The sequence below is a fragment of the Caloenas nicobarica genome, chromosome 20 (assembly GCF_036013445.1).
Source record: "Caloenas nicobarica isolate bCalNic1 chromosome 20, bCalNic1.hap1, whole genome shotgun sequence".
In the NCBI taxonomy this organism is placed as follows: domain Eukaryota; kingdom Metazoa; phylum Chordata; class Aves; order Columbiformes; family Columbidae; genus Caloenas; species Caloenas nicobarica.
The window spans coordinates 2,441,090-2,459,686 of record NC_088264.1 but is presented as its reverse complement, the minus strand read 5'-3'; the positions used below and the strand labels follow the sequence as shown (position 1 = coordinate 2,459,686).

Below are 18,597 nucleotides of genomic sequence, written 5' to 3'. Positions count from 1 at the left end.
AAGGTTTTTTTCAAGGGCTTATTCAGGATATTTCATTCATTGACATTGAACAACATCACTTTTTCGCCTTAGGCTGTGGAGCTGTGACTTCCAGTTAAAGCAGCTGCGTAGTTCAGAGAGTTTTATAGCTGTGCTGCCTTTGCAGTTGCTGGCGAGTGGAGTTCTTGGCTGCCGTGGGGCCCGTGCAGCGAGACGTGCGGGAAGGGCACTCAGACGCGGCTCCGGCTCTGCAACAACCCCGCCCCGGCCCACGGCGGGTCCCGCTGCCAGGGCGCTGACGCGCAGACGCAGGTTTGCAACAAGAGACGCTGCCCAGGTGAGACGAGAGCAAACTTGCCATCTCCTTTCCAGACTCTGCTTCATTTATATCGAAAGCTGTCCAGCTCTACAAGTGTAGTCCCTGAAAAAATGCCACTCAAGCCTTTTCTTTTCACTGGCCCATCCCTATCTTTAGCATCTCTCTATAGACACAGCATATGAGATTTCTTCTCCTGTCCTTAAGGGTCTCTCTTTCGTTACCCTGCCACTCTGCACAAGCAGCATTTTGCATCCTTGGCAGTTAAATTACAGGTTTCCTAAACTTTTTTTTTTTTTTTTAGTTTTCCTAGGTTCTGTTCCTCATTTATCCTTTTCTTCCACATTTCAATGAGTCCTTCATGACTGGGTAGGAAAACTCATGTTTTTGAAACACGACCTCTGTATTTGGCTGAGTGCAGGGGTAACGAAGGGAAATGTAATGAGGTGGAATGTGCAGCAGCTCAGACGAGATCCTTCTGGCCTCACACTCCATTTTGCACGTGCCAGGTCCTCAACTGAGTCCGCACTGTAACCATCAACTGGTAGAAGAGAGAAATGACCTGCCCAGTGAGCTGATTGCAGGGACTGCTTTGTACATGGATTGACTTGCTTATGGATACCTAAAAATGTGAGAGTGACTGAGCCTGAGGGATCCCTGACCGTGATTCTGCTCAGGCTTACAGGTTATTTAAAAGACAGGTCGTGCTTTTCTTCAGTCTCACTCCTGGAAATCCCCATGTAGAAATCTCTGTGTAGCTTAGATGTTCTACAGTGAGAGTCAGTAACATCCTACGGTCGGTTTTACCCCGATATAGCGCTGAATTACTGTGTTATTCTGAATGTCCGAGACTGTGACCGTCGCACGTTGTGCCTTTCTCCCCAGTGGACGGGAAGTGGGCGGCGTGGAGCAGCTGGAGCGCCTGCGCCGTGTCCTGCGGGGGAGGCAGCAGGCAGAGAACGCGCCACTGCGCAGACCCAGCCCCGCAGTTTGGGGGTCACGAATGCGAAGGAAACGACATACAAATTGACTTTTGCAACAGCGATCCGTGTCCAAGTAAGGGCTCTGCGTGAGGCTGCTTGGCCACGTGCTGGGTGTGGGTTTGCGTGCGGGAGGAAGGAAGCCCTGCACAAATCACACGCTCCCACAAAAATTAGGAGGTCTGAAACACAGGTAAGTGGTTTTAGCTGCCCGGCAAGAGCGAAAGCATCTCTTCATCGGTCAGCGTGACTGGGATGTTTCAAACATTAAGTGTTAGGAGCAGCTGGTGCAGAGGGTCCTGCTGGACTGGCAGAGGTCACACGCTTCTCTGAAGTTGCACCCGTCCAGTCAGAAAGTACTGGGTGTTTCAAAAAGACGGACTGCTTTGAAATTGGGTCCATCTTTTTGAAACGCCCTGTACTGCAAAGTGGATCTCTCTGAATCTCACAGGAAAGTGTAGTGACTCCCTTGGTCAATAATACGTGCTACATACTTTCCTCTGAACGTCAATGTTCAGGAATTGGTTAACACACTCCGAGAAATCACTGAACACTGGAGAAGATAACTTCGTTAGATCTTTAATTGCCTGGGGTTTTTGATTTTTCTTTCAGGGAAAGAAATTAAAAAGTTACTCTCCAGTCAGAACATTTTCCTAGCTTGACTGTCTCGTTTTAAGTATTTGTTATTAAGAGGAAGACAGATAAAATCTGATTCACTTTTACAGTTCATGGCAACTGGGGCCCATGGAGCAGCTGGGGAACTTGTAGCAGAACGTGCAACGGAGGCCAGATGAGGCGATACCGGACCTGCGACAACCCGCGCCCTGCCAGCGGCGGAAGGGCCTGCGCGGGGGCGGACGTGCAGATCCAGAGGTGCAGCAGCGAGCTCTGCCCCGGTGAGTGCTCAGCCTCGCAGGGACATTCAACGCGGCTGGAAGACTTCAGGGTGTACACAACCCATGTGAGACTTTCGTATCGTGAAAGGAATGTAGAACGTTCCTGTATTTACTTACAATCCCATACAATCGAATAATTCGCTCTCACTCTTTTCTTTAAATAACTGTCACCGTGATTTCCCCCTTCACATGTGAGATTTGCTCAAAAAGAGGTGGAGTAATTGAAAACAGGAAATAGCGTATGAAAATCTCTCCTACACCTCATAACTCTACTTAGTTTTTACAGTAAACACAGTTTATGAGGTTCCTGGTGAGCTCTCAGGATCTATTCCAGGAGCAGCAACAAATGCTGATGCCAAATGGTTTAAATGAAATGACAGTCAAAGCAGTTTATTGATTCCTTGACAATACATAACTAAGGGGCAATGAGTGAACTTAGACAATCAGGATCAATATCACGAAACCCACAACGCTAGAGACTTAGTAAACACCTACAAATTTCTACACACCCTTCTAGAACTCATTCCAGAAAGTGATTATTATTAAATCATTATTAGTTCTGATATAAGAATTAAAAAATAGCGAATCTCTCCTCTGTGCTCACCCCTTTACACACCTTCCTGCTGTGGGAGGTGCAGACACTCCAACGCTTGGCACAGCTGTGCCCCACTGAACACCCTGCTGACCCACACACGGGTGACAGAGCCCCGAGGAGGCCACCTCCGTACGCCCGAGGTGTGGGGACCTGCTTGTTGCACCCCGAACCGTCACATTTATGGTTTGTTTGGTGTCTTGTGCTCTTCATCAGTTTTACACCCATGCAATCTCAGACATTCACTTTGCAGGAGTAAAACCACCCGAAGCTCTAGCCAGGCAGGTTGTCTCTCTGGTGACAGGCTACCAAAAACTGGGACAGGAGATTCTGACCATTGACAGCTGTTCTTTACAAACTGCTTTGGGATGGATCTGCACAGGTGACAACGCTTTTCAGTTCTGAAAGCAGTTCTCTCCCCCTGGAGAGAATTTGACCCAGTTCTTATGAAATCCCGGACTCAAAAGAAGGGTTTGGGTTGGAGAGACCTCCAAAGCTCCCCCAGTGCCCCCCCTGCCCTGAGCAGGGCCATCTGCACCAGCTCCGGTTGCTCAGAGCCCCGTCCAGCCGGGCCTGGGGTGTCTCCAGGGATGGTTCAGCCACCACCTCAACGATTTTATTAGAAACATGCCCTGGAGGAGCCTCCATACTTCAGTACAGCCGATACACAACATTTTCAAGGTGGCGTGTTTCTGAGGAAAAGTGTTCACACCTGCCCATCAAGTGCTTTTGTCATCCTTTCAGCTGTTTCTTTTCTCTGTCACATCGGTCCCATCAAGATGGAATGACACCACTGACGCAGCCCGAAACATATTGAAATGAAAAGCCTCTATCTTCCTTCTTTCTTTCTTCAGTGGATGGGAACTGGGGGCAGTGGCAAGCGTGGAGCCGCTGCTCAGCGTCTTGTGGAGGAGGCGAGCAGACCCGAACGCGCCTGTGCAGCAGCCCAGCCCCGCTACACCGTGGCCGTCCTTGTGCTGGAGACGCCTCCCAGATATCCAAGTGTAACACCCAAGCCTGTCCTGGTGAGTCAACTCCCTCCCGTTTCTTGTATTTTTCTTTTTATTTTGGCTTAAATCTCCCCAGCAACTTCAGCTGGATAATTTTCTGTTCACCTGTTGCATCACACTAGAGTATGCTGGTAAACAATCACTGCCTTTCAGACAGAGGTGATTCCCATGTTCTTGCGCACGTATCTCAGATCACGTATACGCAGCATCCCGTTATTTGCAGGCTGTGAGTTTTACTCTCGCAAATAATGGAGTAATATGTGCAGAAATTTCCTTCTTAAAATACTGGACAATATTTCTGAATTTGCCCTCCCTTAAAGGATCAGACAGCGGTTTTCACATGTTGTTCTCTCCCTTCCCTCCCCTGCGCAGGTGGGCCTTCCCGTGCCAAAGGCAGCATCACTGGAAACATGAACGATGTTGAATTTGGAATTGTTTTCCTGAATGCCACAGTCACAGACAGCCCTGACTCTGAAACTAGAGTAATACAAGCAAAGATTACAAACGTCCCTCGGAGCCTTGGTAGGCTTTTTTTTACTTTTTAACACGTTTTTCCTTGAGCCAGGCTGAATTCTGGGTAATGTCAGTTTTCACCATTTCATTAAGTGTCACTGAAGAAACTGATCTAAACTTTTCATAGAGAGAGAAAAAGGAATCTTCAATATATTCCTTCCTAGTACATCAGTATTTGTGAAATGGTTCCTCTGAATATACCATTTTTTTTTTCTAAATCGGAAGGGTTACGCTCGTTTTAGGTCTCTGTATTCAACTCCTGCTGATGTGGGTCGCATGACGCTAGGAAAAAGCTCTCAGATGTTCTGTCCCATTTCTTTCAGGTCCCGCGATGAGAAAGCTCGTTTCCATACTCAGCCCAGTTTATTGGACAACTGCAAAGGAAATTGGAGAAGCCATGAACGGGTTCACGCTCACCGATGCCGTGTTCAAGAGAGAAACTCAAGTGGAGTTTGCGACCGGTGAGTTACCTGTGATATACCATCTCTTTCTGTTTCTGATAAGCTTGATAGGCACTACGTTTCTTTAAAAAAAGCTCACAACTGTTGCTGAAGTTTGATCCTTGTCTTACACCTGTATTTTCACACTGACTATGGCTTTCCGAGGCTTAAATACAGCTTATGGAGCTGTAATTTGAGACATATAATGTTTGTACTACAGGCATGGTACATCGTATGACAGTATAAAATAACTGGTCGGGATCCCAACTCAGATACCGTGTAGCTAACGTGAGTCTCTGCTTCGGATGCTTTCTAAATCGACGTGCTCTTAAAATCCCCAGGTGAGATTCTGCGCGTGACTCACGTGGCCCGGGGCCTGGACGCGGACGGAGCTTTGCTGCTGGACGTTGTTGTGAGCGGCCACGTGCTGCAGCTCCCGTCGGCAGCGGACGTTAACGTGAAGGTAAAGCCGCGCGAGATACCGCCCCCTTCTCATCCGTACGTACCTCTGCTCTCAGCTGTGTTGAAGCAGTAGACACCAAGTCCTGAACACTGTTTTACTGTAGGGAACTTATTCGACGCCTGGTTTTATTGACAGGTGCTAATGTTGCCTTTGAAAACTAAAAGTTGCCATCAGGAAGGTTGTATTGGTCACTGCAGAGCTTAAGGTGTTGGCAGGTGGGATTGAAAAGCATCTTTGGGGCTGGTTATCACAGGTCAGGAGCTGCTTTTAATGGATCTTTAGCCTGCCTGGCTTCCCTGAGGTGACACCACCTCTTTGATGCTATGAGACATCAATATTACTGATGATTTCTTTGCAGCTACAATTATACGCGGTCTGGCAGAGAAACATTCCTGTGGCTGATCCAGTTGCAAAGATGGGATGAACAGATTCTGAATCAGATTGCATGGCAGGGTGTTTCATGTTTTATCGTTGTGCTGTTGTTAGTGACGTGCTCCCGTCTCGGCTACAGCATCAAAACCCTGCCTTGTGGAGGTGTCTATTAGGACGAACAGTCCTATGATACAAGCCATCCGAAATATTTTCCAGAATTTGTTTTTTTCAAAGGAGGACACTCCTCTGTGAGCTTTTTCAGGAATGATTAGAGAGGGCAGCTGGTGTGACAGTAAAAGGCATCAGGTCATTGTCGCGCTGCCGAGCGGCCGTGCCTGCTCTTTCTAGGAGCCGTCCCAGCGAGAGCTGCTGTCACCGACCGGGGACTCCTGAGAGAAAAACGGAGCTCGAACAAACTGGTTGTCTACCTTTTTGGTTTAGTGTAAGCCATGAAAAACAATTTGCTTAATATAATGCGTAGTATTAAAGTTTTGGTGTAAAACAAGGTTCTTGAGCATTGGTTTTACTGTGAAAGGACAATCTTTATAGTTGTTTTTATAAAGGTGGTGATTAGATAGTGGTAAGTCACCGGTAAATATGCTTTAATATATTAATCCCACATTACAATAAATATACACGAAGTTCTTGATATTTTGATACACTGCAATATGTAGCATGTCCAATATTTATACCTTTTTTTCAGTGGCAGAATTTTTCTTTACTGATTGTTTATTTAGCACACGTTGTTGGCATCTGACTTAGGATACCAAAAAAAAAATGTAGACCTCAAAAGACTGCTATTTGTCAATAAGCTCATTTTCAAGTTTCTTTGGAAATGCTCTGCCCCCATCATCAAGGCCCTCAGTACCTGTTTCTTCTTGAATGTAATACGCCAGGTGCTGTTAAGATTCAGAAGCTAAAAGTGAAAAGGCCTGTGCTGTGTGAAATATGATTTGTTCAGCTGTTAAATAAACCCGCCTTTCTCAGGACACGTTTAAATGCAAACCCGCGGTGGGGCTGGCCGTACGCGGGGGCTGACGCCGCATCTCGCTGTTCCAGGATTACACAGAAGATTACGTTCAGACCGGGCCGGGGCAGCTCTACGCCCATTCCACTCGTCTCTTCGCTGTCGATGGAGTCAGCGTTCCCTACACGTGGAACCACAGCATCACCTACGACCCCAGCAAAGGGAAGATGCCGTTCTTGGTGGAAACGCTCCACGCCGCCTCCATCACAACACAGTACGACCCGCTGGAAGACAGTGTGGCTTTTCAGATCCACGCTTCCATCGCAAAAGGTATTGTTCTAATCTTTCACAAAAAGAAACCAACGGAGAAATAATATCCTGGCTCCCTAGAATTCATTACCTATATTCTCAAAAGCTGGTCATGGCCTTGAAAGAGGCGATGCTGTGGAACTTCGGTAACTTTATTGTAGATCCTGGGACCTGCACGTCCTGTTCATGCGCCCGCAGCCTGATGTGTAAAAGCTGTTGCAGTTTGCACTTACTCTTCGCCGGTAGTTCTCACGGATGACGTACGGCTGTGCTTGCTGACACTGCTAATAGTGTCACCGGTAGCTTCAGACGGTCACCCTAAAATATTTCTCCATTTTCTTGCGTGTACCTTTCATCTCTACAATGAAACTCCTGTTGCTTTTGGGGGGGGCGGTCAAGTGTGGGTGGGTTTTTATGTTTAGGTTTGGTTTTGCATATCTATTATGAAAAAGGATTGTGTATTTTCTTCTCACAGCAAAAACCACATAAATGTAAGTAACGAATAATAAGGGGGAAGAACATTCAGGTTCTGTTACTGTTTGGGCTTTTTGTTTTTTCACAGTAAGGCTTAACATCACGTTTCAAATGAAATAACTCCGGTTTGAAAGTAAATGAATCAGCGGGATTGCCCATCTCAGTCTTTTTTTTCAATAACACTCTAAATGAAGTAAAACGATTTCCCCACTGGCCGGACTATGAACTCATTGTGCAATTTGAAAACCAAAGAAGATATTTTTATTTTCCTTTTTAAAAGAGGTCTGATAAAAGGAAGTCTCCAGATCAAGTTATGCCTATGCTTTCATCTGGCCAAGCCTTTACTGAACTTGGATTTATTTCCTCCAACAATTAATATACTGCTTTTTAAAAATGTCGTCTTTATTGAATGAATTTTCAAGCAGCAAAATACGTGTGGTCTGTGAGCAGCCTCTGCCTGAGTTGTCGGTTACAGTTCACACTTGTGTTCAACAGTGACTTCCCACAGTCTATGACATGGTGATTCGTTTGGTTTGGGTTTATTTCCCTCCTTTTAGGTGAAGTCAAACCGAATGCTCTGTATTCTTTTAATAATGAAAACTTTATGGAGGGACTTTGCAGGATGTGTTAGGCTGGGATGCAACTTGCAGTCACTCTGGGGGAACCCCCCACCTCTTGAATGTTTTTCAAACCAGCAAAACCCGTTTACTACTGACTTCTAGTGCCCAAGCAGAACAACCACTCCAGTCTGGATTTTAAAAGTTTCTATTTTAGTGTCCAAGTATAATAAATCTTTTATAAACAGCTGGGCTGCAATTCTTAATGCTAAAGGGTTTTTTGAAGTAATAACTTGGCCACATTTTATCGACAAGTAACATGTGCTCCCTTTACCATCAGGAGATCGCAGCAACCAGTGTCCTGCTGGGTTTCAACTGGACTCAACTGGGCCGTACTGTTCAGGTAATGATGTGACGAGGGTCCTGTGTGACCACAGACTTGTGGAGTGGGTTGGGCTGGAGGGGACCTTAAAGCTCCCCCAGTGCCCCCCCTGCCCTGAGCAGGGACATCCGCACCAGCTCCGGTTGCTCAGAGCCCCGTCCAGCCTGGCCTGGGATGTCTCCAGGGATGGTTCAGCCACCACCTCTCTGGGTGACGTGTTCCAGCGCCTCAGCACCCTCAATGTAAACGATTTATTCTTTATTTCCAATCTAAATCTCCCCTATTTTAGTTTAAATTTTTTACCCCTTGCCCTGGCCTCTACAGACCCTCCATCTCTTGTAAAGTCTCTCCATCTTCTTGTAAACCCTCTTCACATATGGAAAGGCCGCAATAAGGTTTCCCCAGAGCCTCCTCTTCTCCAGGCTGGGAACGATCATCTGAAACACTTTTGTGGACTTACTGCATTGCCCTTTGAGAGCTTATAAATTAATCATACATGAAACAAACACTACACCATCCAAAAGGTTTAAAACCAGGAAAACTGAAAATAAGACAACTAAAACAATTTTCTACTTGCAGTATCATCTGTAAAACAATCTGAATCTAAAACCTTAATGTGGAACATGTAGTAATCTTTGCACATCTCTCTAGGAAGTCTTAAGTCTGACCCTGAAACCCATCTGCTCTGTCGTAAAGAGATTCCGTGGAACAGATTGTCTCAAACGCTGGTTATGGCGGCGGTGCCCCCATCCTGCGGAGCTAACGCGGGCTCCAGCGGGTCGCGGTACTGCGGGTTGGGTAACCGTGAAAACCAGAGCGGAGAACGCTGTGGTTTCTTGTAAAACCTCGTGAAGCCTCACTGGGGTTTCAAACATTTCTTGTTCCAGATGAAGACGAATGTGCCGTGCCAAACCCTTGTTCCCACACCTGCCACAACACCATGGGCTCTTACCACTGCTCCTGCCCCGAAGGCCTCGCCATCGCCGCCGACGGCAGGACCTGCCAGGGTAAGAGCAGCACCGCTGGGGCAGCCTGGATGCAAAAAGCCCCACGGCACTTAAATCGCAAGGGAAACGTAATATAGATATAATATGTATGTATGTATGTATATAATTTATTGGCGGTATTCTAATTATTTCCTATCTGAGTATATTTTTAATCAAGTGTTTCATAGTTGATCATGCTCAGGACACTGCTCGATCTGTGTTTAACTCTGTACACGGCGAGGTTTGCAGCTCGTTTTTGATTACAGACATTGACGAGTGTGCGTTAGGCGGCCACAGCTGCCGCGCCGGCCAGGACTGCGAGAACGTCGTGGGCTCGTACCGCTGCGTGCTGCGCTGCGGGAACGGCTTCCGCAGGACCGCGGAGGGCTTCAGCTGCCAAGGTACGGACACGTCTCCGGGCTCTGGTGTTCGCTTTCAGAAACTAAACGCTGCCTCTCGCACGATTGAAAGTAACTTTTCAAAAGATGCATCTCCAACTACGGTGTCTGTAAATTTTCATTATTAACCTAACAAGAAAGGTTGTGGGGTTTGAGATTGCTTGTTTTGCTTTTTAAACCTTTTGCTTTTTGCATCTTTAGAGATAAATTTCAAATCCTCTGAGGTGATAACCTAACATGCTTGTGTCCCACGTGCATTTTCTTTTACAAAGAAGTGAGAGAAGTAAACACTTCTGAACAGACCTCAGCATCCAGAACGTTGACTTAACCGCACACTGTTCAGGTAACTGACGCTAAGGTGACTCACGGCGTTGGCGTCAAGGATTTGTGTCGTTCAACAGATGTTAACGAATGCCAGGAGTCCAGCCCCTGCCACCAGCGCTGCTTCAACACCATCGGGAGCTTCCACTGCGGCTGCGATCCCGGGTACCAGCTGAAGGGCAGAAAATGCTTGGGTACGAGTGCGGTTCTGAACGTTCCTTCCCATTTTACAATGGACATAGTTCAACGTTTTATTTTTTCCTAGATTTGTCAACTGAAACCTTTATGAATGAAAGTCCTGCTAGAGATGGTCTCTTTTAAAATTTGTTTGTAAAGCAGTACTGCAAGTCAGAGGGAGCGGGAACTGGGCTGATGGAATAATGCGCATGAAATGCACTCAAATGCACATAGACATAATTACAGCTGGATTATTCTGCTTTTTAGACACTGAGCATAAGAAGTCTGTTCATTTCCGTTCTTGCCTTTTTTTTTTTTTTTTCAAATCAGATGTAAATGAGTGCAGGCAGAACGTGTGCAGGCCTGATCAGCTTTGCAAGAACACCCGCGGTGGCTATAAGTGCATTGATCTGTGTCCCAGTGGAATGACCAAAGCAGAAAATGGAACTTGTGTTGGTGAGTAGAAGTGTTCACGTACTGTAGGGTGATGGGAAGCACAGCAACAATGAATTAAAAGAAAAACAACAAACGAACAAACACATACAAAATAAAAACCTATGAGGCAGTCAATCTCCAGTTATTAAGATTTGCACGTATTAAGGCACTGACTTTTCTTCGCTTATGGGAACATATGTATGTAACTTTTTTGAAATTAAAATAATAGATTTATCCTTGCCCCCTCTCGTTTACTGTTGCTTTTAAGAAAGAACAGTAATGTTCTCCTCAGCATCTTTTCTGTGTTGTCACCTTGAAATCTAGAAATGGTTCATTGAAATGTTCTGCCACATGTGTGGAAGCTTTAAGAATTTGTCTCGGGAGCTCCGAATCAGGATCGCGGCTCCTTGCGCTTGCCATGGCTACTTTGAATCATGACCAATGTCCCATACACTACCAGGTTCTTTTTTTTGTGATGGGATATGACAGGTAGATGGTTTATGTCTCTTTGGAGACTCGCCGATCAAATTGGAAACCTCGATGAAAGGTTTTGAAAATTAATAGAATAAGCGTGTATAAATGCAATATGGTTGAAAAATGTACCTGTGATTCTGCTCAAAATCTGCTTTCAGCTTGTGAAACACAGGCTGTGGTTTGTAACACAAAGCGTTAGAGAGTAATCCCTAAGCATGGCACCAGCTAAGGCCAAATCCACTTGGGGTTTAACCACATTCCTTCTACATTAGGAAGTTTAAAGCTGTAAGAAGCTTCCAGAAAAATCTGACGACTTTCTCTTGCCTTGTTGCGCGCAGACATTGACGAATGCCGGGATGGAACCCACCAGTGCCGCTATAACCAGATCTGTGAGAACGCGCGAGGGAGTTACCGCTGCGTGTGTCCGCGGGGATACCGCTCCCAGGGAGTGGGAAGACCTTGCGTGGGTAAGCAGGCAAATCGCAGCCGTGTCACGTGTTTGCTGCTGCCGCTTTTGGCTGGGCGCTCTGCCGTAACATATCCAGTGATGCCATCCCACGTGAAGACTATGCTAAACAGACAAATGTGCTCTCCAGTTCAAAAATTACCCATTTGAAACAAGGCATCCCGTTCAAAACAAAACTATTCAAACCAGAGATTGTTATAGGTCCGTACTTTGAAAACAAAGCGTACGAGGGTCGTAGTGCACTGGTGGGTGGATGTGGGAAGCTACCACTCCACAAGAGGCTCAGTTTATAAAAACGAGATGAGGTTTGTCCGTAGTCACTAAAACCTGCAGCGCTCCCTCCCAGGTGCACACAAGCAGCGTTTGAAGGATGCTCTCATAGCTCTGACACGGAGAGCAAGTTTAATGTGTAAAACACTCCCCCTGGCGTGTCACAGACCTCGGGATGGCACTGGGATCATTTAGCTTCACCCTTTCTGTATTTATGTGGACTACTTAAAATATAATAGTTGACCCACCCTGATAATAACAATTTACGGCTGTTGGTCTGTGACATGCAGGGAAGCTGCCCTCCTGGATCCTATCAGAGCAGCATTCCTCTGTGATGACTTCTACAAGATCAGCTTTCCTAAGTGATAAAGAGCTGCTTTGGAGAAGAGGATTTTTTTTCCTTTCAAAAGCCAGGAATGTTAAATATTTTGAAAGAGATTAAATTGCAGGAAAAAGTGGTTTGGCCGTAGACCAAGACTTGACTTCCACCAGCTGCCTCTAGTGAAATAAAATTAATCCCAGGCTCCTTAACATATATTAAAGCCATTTACATTTCTGATAGTAATAAGCTAGATAAAGTTTAGGACTACAGATTTTCACAAACCACTGGCAGATGCCCTAAAGCTGTTTTCTGACCAAGGCCCACTGGAATCTCCCTCTGAAATTAAAGTGTGACCTTTATGTACCTTTGAATTTCTATCTGCTTAGAAGTGTATTTAAAATATAGATGCAAAAAAGATATGAGTTCAAGTGTGTTAATAAAATCCAGATTTTATTGGTAATGTTTCCAGTGAACACAGGGAAGACTTGAACAGTAAGGACAGAAGAATTAACCTTCGCTCCTAAGTGGCCACTTTTAGCCTGTGAAAAGTCCTCTGTGCCGTAATTCCCTGTCTGTTGGATGGGGAGAAGGTCCTTCTTTGTCATCACAACAGCTGTAGATTTGTTCATGCCCATTTAACTGAATTACAATATTTCTGTGAAGGATGTTGGATCTCACTGTGCCACATCATAGATGGAAGGGCATTATCAAATAGGTTTATAATACATTTTAGCATCTAGCACATGCAAGGCTAAATTTAATATAAAAGATTGTTCTTCAAGTTGAAGTCTGAAAATTTTGCTATTTTAGTTTCAAAGTAATTTCACATTGCGATTGCTGTGCTATAAACGCAAGGAGCAGAAACATAGAAGTCATGGGAGCTGTTGCCGTATTAAAAATGAAGTTGTCTTGTTTATAACACCTGATGATATTACACTAATGATAGTTCAACTGATACGTGAAGTTTCAGTTACATGTTCCTGAAATAATGTGAAAAATACTGCAATACTTACTCTTGGATTTCTGACTCTCAAACATTTTATTAATAGCTCCCAAAATTCTTCAAAATATACAAAGCATTAACTAGTTAATAAAAATGCAACCTATTATGTTTCTAAACAGTATTACTTTTAAAATACCATTACGATACATTGCTTGTCTCAGAGGGTTAGAAACTACAAAAAATAATATGTTAAGGGGGGACCAAAATGAAACTGTAGTAATGTTCCTTAATGACATTCTTACAAAAATAATTTAAAAATATATACTTTCCACTAATATAATATAATTAAACCCTTATTGAGTCACCATCTTTAAATAAAGTCATCTTTAAGTTCTAGTAAAAAAAAAGTTTGCAATATATGTCAATTGTAGATGCATTGTTATGTATCTTAATATCAGGTTATTTATTGCCCAGTTGCACATTCCTGTTTGGAATTAGCAAGTCTGTCTCTTTCTAGTAAAGAATGACTGTAAATTTTAAAAGGAATACCATATATGTCAAATTTTCAGCTGGGCCGGAGGTAACTTGATGAAAATTTTCAAGAATTTCTTTCTGGTAGTGCCAGAGAGACTTGTGGGGGAAGGCTGGCTCCTGCGGTAGCCAAGAGCACGCCAAGTGCGTTTATTTTGAGTGAAGGATGCTCACCATGCTATACCCTTAACCCCTTTACCATACCATACCTTTTGACATAAGGATGGATATTTGCTGCTAGGGTGAGCCAAATTACTTTGGATTACAACTTAAATACAAACTAAGTTTTAAAAAAAAAAAAGGGCATTCCTTAGGAAAACAAAAATAAGGATAGAATAACCTGCCCGCTTGGCATTGTGTTCGCTGTATGTTCCTGCCTTCGAGATCTCACTTTTATCCCTCCAGTTTGTTCCACAGATGCAGGTAAGTGTATCCATGTATCTATACGTATAGTTACGTGTTGTTGTTTGTTTGTTTTTTCTCCTTTCCACATGGTTTGTTGCTCTGGACCATGGCACCTGAGCAGACATTAATGAATGTGACCAAGTGCCTAAACCCTGTGCATTTCGATGCACCAACACCCCCGGCAGCTTCGCGTGTGTCTGTCCGCCCGGACAACATTTATTAGGTGACGGGAAATCTTGCGCTGGACTGGAGAGATTGCCAAATTCCGGCGCCTATTACAATAGCTATAACTATGCTCAGTTCTCCCCTCTGAGAGACAACTATCAACCTCAACAATATTACAGGCACTCCTCAAATCTCTACAGCTCCTTCTCGGAGTATAGGAACAGCAGAATTCCTTTCTCCAGGACGAGAAGGAACATTAGAGAAATTTGTCCTGAAGGCTATGAGGCAAGAAATGACAGATGTGTAGGTAAATGTCAGTCCTATCTCTGCAATTCTCTTCTTCTGGTCCTTATTCTTAGGTTACTGTTTCACATATACCAGGGGCTGAGGGTTTGTCATGCTGTGTTTTGTTTTCATATTACTCTCATAAATACTCAGTAATAGTAAATTAAAATGAGCTACGTGCCTCTCCTTAGTCTATACCCTAGTGGCACTTGTCCACGATTTAACAACAACTTACTAAATTTCTACGGTCACATCTGTTTCCCTTTTGTGTTTGCATTTTTATCTAATGCAACCCCTGTAAATCAGACAAATGGAGGGGAAGCAAAGACTTTGTTCCAGTGTTTTAACCATGTGAGTCTTAAATCTTGCACGAGACTAACCTGAGTCTCTATTGCTGTCCTGAATTAAGCAGATATTTCAAAAGGAATTATAATTAAATATGAGCTGTGTCTAAATTACACTAGTCTGCTTTGAAAATTTTACGGAAAGTGGTCTGGTACTTCTGTAGTTGAGATTAAAAAAAAAAGAGCATTTATTGACAGAGGATCCACACACCTTCCACCAGCTTTGGCCATGTGCTTGTATGTAAATAGGACGAAAACTACCTTGCTCGGTACCAGGTTCAAATAATCCTGAGGTGTCCGTGTTCCTGTTTCTTCCCGCAGACATCGATGAATGCGAGAGCAGAGACACCTGTCAGCACGAGTGCAGGAACACCCCGGGCACATACCAGTGCGCTTGTCCGGCTGGTTATCGCCTTACGCCCAACGGCAAAACCTGCCAAGGTACGGAGATATTTTATATTTAACATTTTAACACTTCATAAAACGCTACCTAATTGCAGGCAATTGCAACTGCTTATTCTCTGAAGTTTCCTCATGTGATGTTACGACACATTTAACTCCAGACGAGTCCACAGGAGCTCTAGGATCAAACCCAATATAATCCTTAACCCACTTCTGTCAAACAAAGATACTATCGGATTTTCCGATTAAAACAAACATACAACTAATTAGACTCTGTTGATGACTATGGTTTATGTTGGATCGTGGCCGTAGGGCAATTCTGTCACAATACACCATCTTGCACAGTAATAAAAAGCCACCAAACACAAATGCACATTATTGGAACTCCCGGCTCCAGCATCTCAAACAGCAAGAACGGATTCTGAAAGATCTCACTGAGGGCAGAGGTGTCTGTGCAGTCTGCTCAGCCTTCCCTGACCCAGCTAAATATTAATGTTAAATTCATCTGAGTACCAGCAATTGATTATTTCTCTTTTTTTTACCTTCAGATATTGATGAGTGCCTGGAACAGAATATTAACTGTGGACCAAACCAGATGTGTTTCAACATGAGAGGAAGCTACCAGTGCATAGACACACCTTGTCCACCAAACTACCAGCGAGAGCCGCTTTCTGGGTATGTTTTATTTTCAGCCCCTTCTCACCCACCCCAAGCTCAGATCCTCAACCTGTATCCATCAGATTCTTTCTGCTCGTTCAGTGTCATTTGGCACTTACGGGGCTACCTTTGGAGTTTCGTGACTAACTTGCCAGCAGTTTCAAAGCATTTAAAATATTCTTTTAGTTATGAAAATAGTGCTACAGTTCATGTAACTCTTGTTATTTTTAACTTAATCTATTTTGCTGTTTTGGGAAAAAACATTTAAGTTACTTTTATCTTTTAGTATACTCAATGAAATAGCTTGTTTCATAGTCAGAAACCATCTTTTGTCATCAAACTGAACTGGAATGACAAGTTGAAATGGATCATATTCTCTGACCCCTGTTAGTATTGACCAGCAGAGCTCTCAGATACCTCCTACTCTGACTCTTTTTAATAGAAATAAAATTTACTTCCCCCTTATTCATTCCAAATTCTTTATTTTATGATCTAACACGCAGACGCTGCAAATGGAGCTGCCCATTACGGGCACATAATGGAGTACATTAAAACGTAGTACATTTTAAACCAGCCTTTCCAACTCTAATGTTTAAGAGCAAGGTCACTAAAAAACATCATAGACTTCAACAACAAATACTGTATTCAATATCTTTACCTCTTGACACTTCCTGAGATGATCCTGTTGAGGGAAAAATGGACATTCAACTGGGCTGCACCTTTAAAGGGACAATGGATAAGGAGTGCATGAGCATATTATCTTTAAATCAAAATGTAAAGTACACAACAGGGGAAGAATTTATCCTTTGAGACCTACGGCAGTACTTGGGCCATTATGCCTTGTGCCTGAGCTAACGTGCTCTGCTTATTCCCAGGTTCTGCCTGAAAAACTGCCCGGCCAACGACTTGGAATGCGACCTGAGCACCTACGCCTTGGAATACAAACTCCTCTCCCTCCCCTTCGGCATCGCCGCCGGGCAGGATTTAATCCGGCTGGTCGCCTACACGCACGACCAAGTCATGCACCCCAGGACGACGTTCTCCATGGCAGACGAGGACCCGGTGCTGCCGTTTGCCCTGAGAGACGAGAACCTGAAAGGCGTCGTGTTCACCACGCGCCCGCTGCGAGAGCCGCAGACGTACCGCATGGCCGTCAGAGCCCTGTCCTACGGCGTCGAGGGAAATATCGAGTATCGGACAACATTCATTGTCTATATCGCTGTGTCGGCCTACCCCTATTGAACACCCACACCACCGGACACGTATTTTAACCACATTTGTACATGCCGGTGGGAATTGCCGCTCCTGCCCGCGGCACAGTTGTGAACCACGACACTTGAAAATGGTGCTACGCTCCGTTTGTCGTCCCTCCTTCCCCGAGGCTGCCTGTCCACTTCCATTATCCCAAGTCAATAGGGAAGCCCGTGCCTTTGAGGAACCTGTTACCACTTGCTTTATTTATTACACTGGAGTAGTCATTTGCCACAGTTTGTGCTGAAAACCAGCAGGGGGGAAAAAAAAAAAAAAAAAAAAAAAAAATCAAAGTATGAGCTGAAGTTTGCAGTCGAAGCAGTAAGCAAGGAACAGCTTCTGTTGAAAGCAACGAAACAAAAGCCTAACCAGAAGAAAAAAAAAAGACAATGTCAAGTGGTCTACATATTTTAAAGTTTGCTAAGTGTTTAACAATTTTATATCTCTTAGATTTTTTTTTTTTTTTTACTTATCAAATACCTGATAGAATTAGGGCTGTAATATACTACGTTGTGTGCTGAAATAAATGATATTAAAGTTTGTTTTCAGCTACAGAATCTACAGGACAACTTGGAACTGGTACATTTGATTTCAGTGCAAGTTTAAGAGATGTCACTGGTTTTTGGAAGAAAAAACAACATGGCTACTTCTACTTTATACAGCAGGTATTTTGTAACTTTTTGTTTTACTCTGACATTCTGGTATAGCCATTTATTTAGCTCAAAACCATATCCACTTCAGTACTCCCAACTCAGCCAGTTAAAATGTTGTGGGTTTTTATGCAAATGGAACATTTTTCTCCAAAGATGATGTAAGTTTGGTTCAATAATGTCAATACACTGTACACAAGTAATTTTGCCAAGATGTATTCTATTTTTATGAAAGTGTATATATGTTTTTTCCAATGTGTATTTTCTATGCGGTATCTCAAGAGTGTTTTACAGTTAAGTTTGCATAAAAGAACAATGTCAATACATTGAAAATAATCAAAATAAAGGTTCCCATTGCCTTTGAGATTGCTGTGAGTTTTATCAATCATTGCCAGACATGAAATAAGTAACTATCATTTCAATACTTATTAAAAAAAAAAGAAAGAAAAATCATGGAAGGGCATTAAGATGAGAGCCCGCTAGAAATTACCAATGGTCACTGTGCAAGTTCTGCTGTTTCCAGTCAAAGTGAGGAAGAGATGTCAACAGAGCACAGGGGCTGAACTACGGACTCACAGGTGCCGTGTTGCGTGACTGGGATGCAAGTAATGGGCCAAACACGACCACCACAACAAATAAAGCTTAGAAACAAAAAAAAGAGGTCCCAGCGAGAGCAATTGCTCTGGGACAGGTCAGAGATGTGCTGAACACACAGTTAATGTGTCAGTCCTACCTGGTGCCTGCGCCACTGCCGTGTTGTACAAGCCTCGTTTGATTCCCGTGGATGTAACGCAGAATTTCTTCCCAACTCTGCTCCTGAAACAGCTCCTGTGACACTGGCTACCTCCTCTGCTCCCAGGCTGTA

General features: G+C 44.0%; 1 protein-coding gene across 3 annotated transcripts in view; it reads left to right on the top strand.

The window, feature by feature from the left end:
* Positions 1 to 18,096, top strand: part of HMCN1 (hemicentin 1) — a 195,873-nt gene extending 177,777 nt beyond the window's left edge. For 2 of the 3 annotated variants that reach the window (XM_065649133.1, XM_065649132.1), the window contains exons 90-107: positions 146 to 316; positions 1,181 to 1,351; positions 2,001 to 2,171; positions 3,618 to 3,788; positions 4,146 to 4,295; positions 4,610 to 4,747; positions 5,068 to 5,189; positions 6,621 to 6,858; positions 8,209 to 8,271; positions 9,138 to 9,257; positions 9,503 to 9,637; positions 10,036 to 10,149; positions 10,463 to 10,588; positions 11,380 to 11,508; positions 14,100 to 14,450; positions 15,094 to 15,213; positions 15,723 to 15,849; positions 16,707 to 18,096. In XM_065649133.1, the coding sequence (XP_065505205.1) occupies positions 146 to 316; positions 1,181 to 1,351; positions 2,001 to 2,171; positions 3,618 to 3,788; positions 4,146 to 4,295; positions 4,610 to 4,747; positions 5,068 to 5,189; positions 6,621 to 6,858; positions 8,209 to 8,271; positions 9,138 to 9,257; positions 9,503 to 9,637; positions 10,036 to 10,149; positions 10,463 to 10,588; positions 11,380 to 11,508; positions 14,100 to 14,450; positions 15,094 to 15,213; positions 15,723 to 15,849; positions 16,707 to 17,073 (2,984 nt within the window). In that variant the 3' untranslated portion in view covers positions 17,074 to 18,096. The remainder of the gene's footprint in view (positions 1 to 145; positions 317 to 1,180; positions 1,352 to 2,000; positions 2,172 to 3,617; positions 3,789 to 4,145; positions 4,296 to 4,609; positions 4,748 to 5,067; positions 5,190 to 6,620; positions 6,859 to 8,208; positions 8,272 to 9,137; positions 9,258 to 9,502; positions 9,638 to 10,035; positions 10,150 to 10,462; positions 10,589 to 11,379; positions 11,509 to 14,099; positions 14,451 to 15,093; positions 15,214 to 15,722; positions 15,850 to 16,706) is intronic. The other variant, XM_065649134.1, reaches the window with a different exon arrangement.
* Positions 18,097 to 18,597: the final 501 nt, after the last annotated feature.